Genomic DNA, 7,710 nt, shown 5'->3' with positions numbered 1-7,710 from the left:
TGGTTTGTTTAAATATAACAACGTCTTAGAATAAGACAAATCTTAGAAACACTACAAAAATGAAAATTAATCAAGTTTGGACAGAACACAAAATGAGATAGGCAAGGATACTACGCACATGGCCAGCCAAACACACATCTCAACAATCAACATCCACATGCGAAGGGATCGGGTGAATCTAAATCACCGACATGCATGACATGTGGAGCATCATAGTCACAAGGTGTTTTGAAGCAAAGTCGAGCACCTCTAGAATCCCTCTTCTCCATCTGAAGCACACTATGTTGTTCTGCGAAGTACCTCTCATTGTAATCCCTGGAACCAACCTCGAGTCTGATGGACTCTAGCGCTTTTGCATTCAGTACAAAGAATGTGACAAAGTCGACATGTGCCCGGATGCCTTGATAATATCCCAGAAATATCGTCTTCAAGCGAATATCATGAGATGTGAGAAAATCCCGGTGTTTACGACGCCACGAGTTTGCTACCCCTGCTGTAGATTTCGGAATCTAAACAGGTAGGAAACATCAACCACTTCAGAACTACCAACTAGATCAAAAGAGAAACTTGACACCAACACATATATGGAGATTAAAAGCATCACCTTCATATACAAATTCTCCAAGCATGGAAAGCATCTCATCAAGTCAATAACCATATGGAGATTAAAATTCGAATGGATAGCTAGGGTCTTGATAGTACGCACCACAGTTGTCAGACTATCAATGCGCAAATCCTTTATCAAGCATGGAAGACGAAATTATTAGGACATTAATAAGTACAGCTGATATGTAACTTCTCTGCTCATAAAAAAAATGTCACTTAGAAACCTTGAAAAAGCAATGCAGGAGACATATATAGCTACCTGAATAGATGTGGAGCCAAACGTCATTTTGGAGTCTGCATATTCAGAAATATAACCCAACATCTCCAATTTAGGTGCGGAGATTACTGTCAGTCGCATTTTCACATGAAGTATAATATGGAGCAACCTTTCAAGTGAAGGAGCATCCTCAATGATGAGTTCTACAAACATGGAAAAAACACCTATAAATTTAAGGGTAGGGGAGTTGATCCTGAGACCACGGATATGGAAACTTCCACAAGTTTTAAGCAGCAAGCTTTCCAGTGCAGGGCAGCCGGAGGTGATAAGGCTGGCCAGCGAGCCCTCTGAGATTTTGGCCTCCACAAGTTCAAGTTTCTGGAGCTGCGGAAATCGAAGCATTTCGACAGCATTGTCAGGGATATGGCACTGGGCGATGGTGGCGGCGCGGAGAGTGGACGAGAACCGGAAGATGGACGCGGGTGGCGAATGCATAAAGCTTCCATATCTTACTGGTGTATCTAGGTAGAACTCGAGCGCCTGGAGATTGTCAAGGGTGGGGGATCGGAGCCAGCCATCCACGGCAGCGGCTCGGTCCCGGAGGTGGCGCGAGGGCAGGCACAAGCGATGAACCGGGCCCTCATGGGCGGAGAGGAAGGCTCCGAGGAGAATACCATCGTCGTCGGCAGGGAGATCGCGACAATCAAGATTGAGAGGGGCAGTGCGCCATAGATGACTCCATCGAGACGCGAGGGTTTGGGTGCGGGCACCCTCCTTGGTGGGGAGGAGCGAGACGATCTCACCAAGAATGTCATCCGGGAGGCGGCTAATGCGGTCCAGCGACTCTTCGTCGTCCTCTTCCTTCGCTCCGGGCGGCGCCTCTTCGTGGATATGCGGCGCCGTTTGTTTCACCCTCTTGACACCAGGGCCGGCCGATTGCATCGCCATTGGTTGGTAGCGCCGCCGCTCTACGCGGGATTAGATCGGACATGGTGATGTGTTTTTCGTGTGGCTTCAACTAACACCGTAAATATAACCAAGAATGTTACTCCCTCCGTTCAGTCCCCGGTAACGGCGTCCTTCCCGTCCGGTGGTGCTCTTCCTCTCGTCGACGACCGCAACGGCCGTTTCCAAAACGTCACGGACAACGCCAAGACGAGCTTTTTTTGCGCAAAGACATCAACCGCTCCGCTCAAGAGGGACGGGAACGTTTGGTTTCTGGGTGTATGTACACCTTATATGGAAAAATAAATTAGTAATTCAACAAAAAGTTAAAAAAAATCTGAAAATATTTTTAAATAAACTTGACCTTCTATTATACTTGTGAGAAAAATTTCACAAAAATAAAATCACCCTTTTACTTCTTAAAAAAAAAGATAATTTTTCGGTCAAAATAGTGTGAATAGTGACCTATACTTTTTTTGGAAATGGAATAGTAAATAAATTTGTCTTTTCTGCCCTGAAGTCAATGTTCGTTATTTTCGTGAAAATTTATATACAAGTGCGAAACAAAGTCAAGTTTAATCTAAAAATAGTTTTGACCAAGAGTTTAATCAAAAATAGTCAAGATTTAAAAAAAATCCTCATACAGAGTATATATACAACCAGAAATCAAAGTGTATTTTCCCGCTCAAGAGGCACTACACGCAGCATGTATTTAGTCAGGAAAGGGAGGCTCTCCCCTGCACACACATTGTACAAACGCACTTGCAAGTGAAATAATTCGAGTGGGAAACCATTGTGTAGAGGCTCTCCTTTTTATTTTTGATGAAGGAATGTAGTCTTGAAGATGCTCTAACACCAAAAATCAGCAACTTGTGCATTTGGCGCTCGCCATCCTACGCCACACTGATCTCGAGGCTATCCACGAACCTGGTCCCTTCAGCCAGCCCCCTGTAGTTCCCCTTGAGGTACTCAACGTACTCGATCGCCCTGTACCTGGCCTCGCCGAGCCCCGGGAGCGGCCTCACCGTCCCGGCGACGCACGCGTCCTGGAACACCACCACGGTCGCCCGGCCTCGCTCGGCGTCCGCCAGCACCCTGTGCTCGGCGCTCCTGTACGTGCCGTTGGTCAGGATCTGGAGGATGTCGCCGACGTTGACGAGCGCCCGGCAGCGGGTCCAGCGGGAACCACCTGCCGCCCATCCTCACCTGCAGGCCGGGGGTGTCGTCCACGTGCAGCAGCAGCGTCAGGCCGAGGCCGTCGTGGTGCGGCGTGATGCCCATCACCTTGTCCGGGTGCCGGCACGGAGGGTAGTGGTGCAGGGCCACGCTCTGCCTCTTGCCCCGGAAGGCCCCGGCCAGCGCCTCCCGCTCCACCCCGAGGTCGCTCGCCATGAACGCCATGAGGCGGCTCGTGAGGCGCGACATCTCCAGCGAGTACTTGTCCAGTGAGGGCCTGAGTGTTGCCGGATCGGCCGGCCAGAACTCCATGCTCCTTTGCTCCTTTTGCTGCGTGAGGAGGATCAGGCTCTCTGCCCAGTCCAGCTTGTCGCAGGATGCTCCGGCGAAGTGGTGCCCAAACCCCTCCAAGCCGCCGGCCTGGGTGGCCACTGCTTTCTTCTTGTCCAGCGGCAAGCGGAAGAACTGCATGGTGCTATCTTTCATGTCTTGCACAACCGATTCGTCAACTCCGTGGTTTGTTAGCTGCAGACGAAGAGCGTGTAGATTTGATACATACGTACTCCCTCTATATATGCGAAGAAAAGTATAAAGGATGCCTCCTGACCTGGAAGAAGCCCCAGTCTCGACACGCGGAGCCAAGCTTGGCGGTCTCCGCCTCCGAAGACTCCGAGTCGAGCAGCCTCGCCATGTCTACGAGCGGCAGCTCGTAGCTCTCGTCGTCGCCCACCACGACCCCGTCCCTCACCTCGTCCGGCCGGGCGTACCTGTCGGGGATCACGGTGGAGTCCGCGAACGTGGCCGCCGCAGCATCCGTGATCTCGGCCCTGGTGAGGACGACCTCGTCGCCGATGCGATCCATCGGTCCTCTCTGTCCTTCCCTCCTGCGTTTAGGTAGGTGCTGACGTGCTGTGCTGGCTGAGTTGTGGGAGTCCAGGACGCAAGCTGACGGTGCGCATGTGCATGACAATAATAATGTTTCCATGTTTCAGTTTCACTTTAACGCATGCAGACAACAAGTGGGCCACCAGATTATCGGAACAGTCGTTGTTATATCTCTACTCGAAGCACCTGGTAACCTGGTACGGTCTATTTTTGTCCGGTTTTTTTCGTCCCACCACCTCTCCCACTGATTTTCTAATCCATTGGTTTATTTTTCTTTTCACTCTTTTCTTTCAAAAAATTAGTTCTTTCCTAACACACAAAAGATAACGGATCTAAGTTTCCTAACTTATCCAAATCAACCTTTCTCTCTCATTAATGCAATTTTTTTGGAAACAAATAATAGATTTTCAGGAAACAAATAATGAATTTTAAGGAAATTAACAAGTAAACATGACAAAAAAAAATCTTATTGTGAAAGTATTATCTCTACTCCTAAAGTCTGTCGTTTGTTGGTTTCGTTCATTTCCCCACCGATCGATCCCCTCCCCATCGATGGAGAGACATCCCCACCGATATTTTTCCAAATAAAGTGCCTGCCTCCACCTCTCTCTCGCATGGAAGAAAATCAGGAAAGAACCACACGCACATACCCCTCTCCTTCATAGATATTGGGCGAAGACTCGTAAATCAGGAAGGAACCATCCTGAGCGGCTCCGCCTTTTCTCGATTCGTTCAAACTAGGAAAAAAATAGTCGTCGATAAACTAAAAAAGACCAACTCACGAACGCCCCCATCCCTCCTCCTCCTGGTCCAATCCCCCGGACGATCCGCCTCCCATGTCGCCTGCCGCGCTGCTGCGTTGACCCCAGCCGTGACGCCCGACATTTCCACCGATGGTGAGGCCTTCCTCAATCCCTCCAAGCTCTGCCACCATGCATCTTGGTAGGGAAACGCGAGGCCCTCGGCACCAGAAATCGGCCTATGATGGCGGATCGACGGTGCGGCTTGCGTGATGTACAATCGTCCTGAAAGTCGCCGTTGGCACCGGAAATCGGCCTGGGCTGGCCAGATCGACGGCACGACTTGATGGCAGTCGGATCCGGCTGCTCACCCGGACACGTGGCTGGGAGTGGAGAAGGCGGGCGAGATCCCGATGAAGGGGTTGGGAGGCGTCGGTGAACATATGGAGGGAAGGGGATGGTGAGAATAGAGGGGAGGAGGCAGGGACATACCATGGGGGAGATTGTTGGGGAACGTAGTAATTTCAAAAAATTTCCTACGCACACGCAAGATCATGGTGATGCATAGCAACGAGAGGGGAGAGTGTTGTCCACGTACCCTCGTAGACCGACAGCGGAAGCGTTATCACAACGCGGTTGATGTAGTCGTACGTCTTCACGATCCGACCGATCAAGTACCGAACGTACGACACCTCCGAGTTCTACACACGTTCATCTCGATGACGTCCCTCGAACTCCGATCCAGCCGAGTGTTGAGGGAGAGTTTCGTCAGCACGACGGCGTGGTGACGATGATGATGTTCCACCGACGCAGGGCTTCGCCTAAGCTCCGCAACGGTATTATCGAGGTGTAATATGGTGGAGGGGGGCACCGCACACGGCTAAGAGATCTCAAGGATCAATTTTTGTGTCTCTGGGGTGCCCCCTGCCCCCGTATATAAAGGAGCAAGGGGGAGGCAGCCGGCCAAGGGGAGAGGCGCGCCATAGGGGGGAGTCCTACTCCCACCGGGAGTAGGACTCCTCCTTTCCTTGTGGGAGTAGGAGAAGGGAAGGGGGAAGGAGAAAGAAGGAAGGGTGCGCCCCCCTTCCCTAGTCCAATTCGGACCAGACCATGGGGAGGAGTGCGGCCACCTTTTGAGGCCTTTCTCTCCTTTCCCGTATGGCCCATTAAGGCCCAATACGAATTGCCGTAACTCTCCGGTACTCCGAAAAATACCCGAATCACTCGGAACCTTTCCGAAGTCCGAATATAGTCGTCCAATATATCGATCTTTACATCTCGACCATTTCGAGACTCCTCGTCATATCCACGATCTCATCCGGGACTCCGAACTCCTTCGGTACATCAAAACTCAATAAAACTGTCATCGTAACGTTAAGCGTGCGGACCCTACGGGTTCGAGAACTATGTAGACATGACCGAGACATGTCTCCGGTCAATAACCAATAGCGGGACCTGGATGCCCATATTGGCTCCCACATATTCTACGAAGATCTTTATCGGTCAGACCGCATAACAACATACGGTGTTCCCTTTGTCACCGGTATGTTACTTGCCCGAGATTTGATCGTCGGTATCTCTATACCTAGTTCAATCTCGTTACCGGCAAGTCTCTTTACTCGTTCCGTAACACATCATCCCGCAACTAACTCATTAGTCACAATGCTTGCAAGGCTTATAGTGATGTGCATTACCGAGTGGGCCCAGAGATACCTCTCCGATAATTGGAGTGACAAATCCTAATCTCGAAATACGCCAACCCAACAAGTACCTTTGGAGACACCTGTAGAGCACCTTTATAATCACCCATTTACGTTGTGACGTTTGGTAGCACACAAAGTGTTCCTCCGGTAAACGGGAGTTGCATAATCTCATAGTCATAGGAACATGTATAAGTCATGAAGAAAGCAATAGCAACATACTAAACGATCGGGTGCTAAGCTAACGGAATGGGTCAAGTCAATCACGTCATTCTCCTAATGAGGTGATCTCGTTAATCAAATGACAACTTATGTCTATGGCTAGGAAACATAACCATCTTTGATTAACGAGCTAGTCAAGTAGAGGCATACTAGTGACACCCTGTTTGTCTATATATTCACACATGTATTATGTTTCCGGTTAATACAATTCTAGCATGAATAATAAACATTTATCATGATACAAGGAAATAAATAATACTTTTATTATTGCCTCTAGGGAATATTTCCTTCAGTCTCCCACTTGCACTAGAGTCAATAATCTAGATTACACAGTAATGATTCTTACACCTATGGAGCCTTGGTGCTGATCATGTTTTGCTCGTGGAAGAGGCTTAGTCAACGGGTCTGCAACATTCAGATCCGTATGTATCTTGCAAATTTCTATGTCTCCCACCTGGACTAAATACCGGATGGAATTTAAGCGTCTTTTGATGTGCTTGGTTCTCTTGTGAAATCTGGATTCCTTTGCCAAGGCAATTGCACCAGTATTGTCACAAAAGATTTTCATAGGACCCGATGCACTAGGTATGACACCTAGATCGGATATGAACTCCTTCATCCAGACTCCTTCATTTGCTGCTTCCGAAGCAGCTATGTACTCCGCTTCACATGTAGATCCCGCCACGACGCTTTGTTTAGAACTGCACCAACTGACAGCTCCACCGTTCAATGTAAATACGTATCCGGTTTGCGATTTAGAATCGTCCGGATCAGTGTCAAAGCTTGCATCAACGTAACCATTTACGATGAGCTCTTTGTCACCTCAATATACGAGAAACATATCCTTAGTCCTTTTCAGGTATTTCAGGATGTTCTTGACCGCTGTCCAGTGATCCACTCCTGGATTACTTTGGTACCTTCCTGCTAGACTTATAGCAAGGCATACATCAGGTCTGGTACACAACATTGCATACATGATAGAGCCTATGGCTGAAGCATAGGGGACATCTTTCATCTTCTCTCTATCTTCTGCAGTGGTCGGGCATTGAGTCTTACTCAACTTCACACCTTGCAACACAGGCAAGAATCCTTTCTTTGCTTGATCCATTTTGAACTTCTTCAAAACTTTGTCAAGGTATGTGCTTTGTGAAAGTCCAATTAAGCGTCTTGATCTATCTCTATAGATCTTGATGCCCAATATATACGCAGCTTCACCGAG

The 7,710-nt window shown here is 48.9% G+C and overlaps 1 protein-coding gene and 1 pseudogene across 1 annotated transcript; both read right to left on the bottom strand.

Annotated features, from left to right (window-relative positions):
• Window positions 1–1,801, bottom strand: LOC123172682 (putative FBD-associated F-box protein At5g56440). The gene is made up of 3 exons (XM_044589628.1): window positions 866–1,801; window positions 605–736; window positions 1–509 (listed from the first exon to the last, which is right to left on the bottom strand). The coding sequence occupies exons 1-3, from the start codon at window positions 1,769–1,771 to the stop codon at window positions 147–149; spliced, it is 1,401 nt and encodes a 466-aa protein (XP_044445563.1). The 5' UTR covers window positions 1,772–1,801; the 3' UTR covers window positions 1–146.
• A 596-nt stretch (window positions 1,802–2,397) lies between these two features.
• LOC123172675 (2-oxoglutarate-dependent dioxygenase 11-like) lies at window positions 2,398–3,886 on the bottom strand (annotated as a pseudogene).
• Between the last annotated feature and the right edge of the window lie 3,824 nt (window positions 3,887–7,710).

The sequence above is a fragment of the Triticum aestivum genome, chromosome 1D, assembly GCF_018294505.1.
Source record: "Triticum aestivum cultivar Chinese Spring chromosome 1D, IWGSC CS RefSeq v2.1, whole genome shotgun sequence".
NCBI lineage: Eukaryota > Viridiplantae > Streptophyta > Magnoliopsida > Poales > Poaceae > Triticum > Triticum aestivum.
Note: the sequence above shows the minus strand (reverse complement) of the source record. Positions and strands in the feature narration are given on the sequence as shown.

Bases quoted from the DNA above. Each gene is read 5' to 3' on its own strand.
- LOC123172682 (XM_044589628.1), bottom strand. From the start codon at position 1,771: ATGGCGATGCAATCGGCCGGCCCTGGTGTCAAGAGGGTGAAACAAACG. The intron at 737-865 runs GTAGCTATATAT...TGCTTGATAAAG, and splicing joins TTGGCTCCACATCTATTCAG to GATTTGCGCATTGATAGTCT. The intron at 510-604 runs GTGATGCTTTTA...CTACCTGTTTAG, and splicing joins TGGAGAATTTGTATATGAAG to ATTCCGAAATCTACAGCAGG.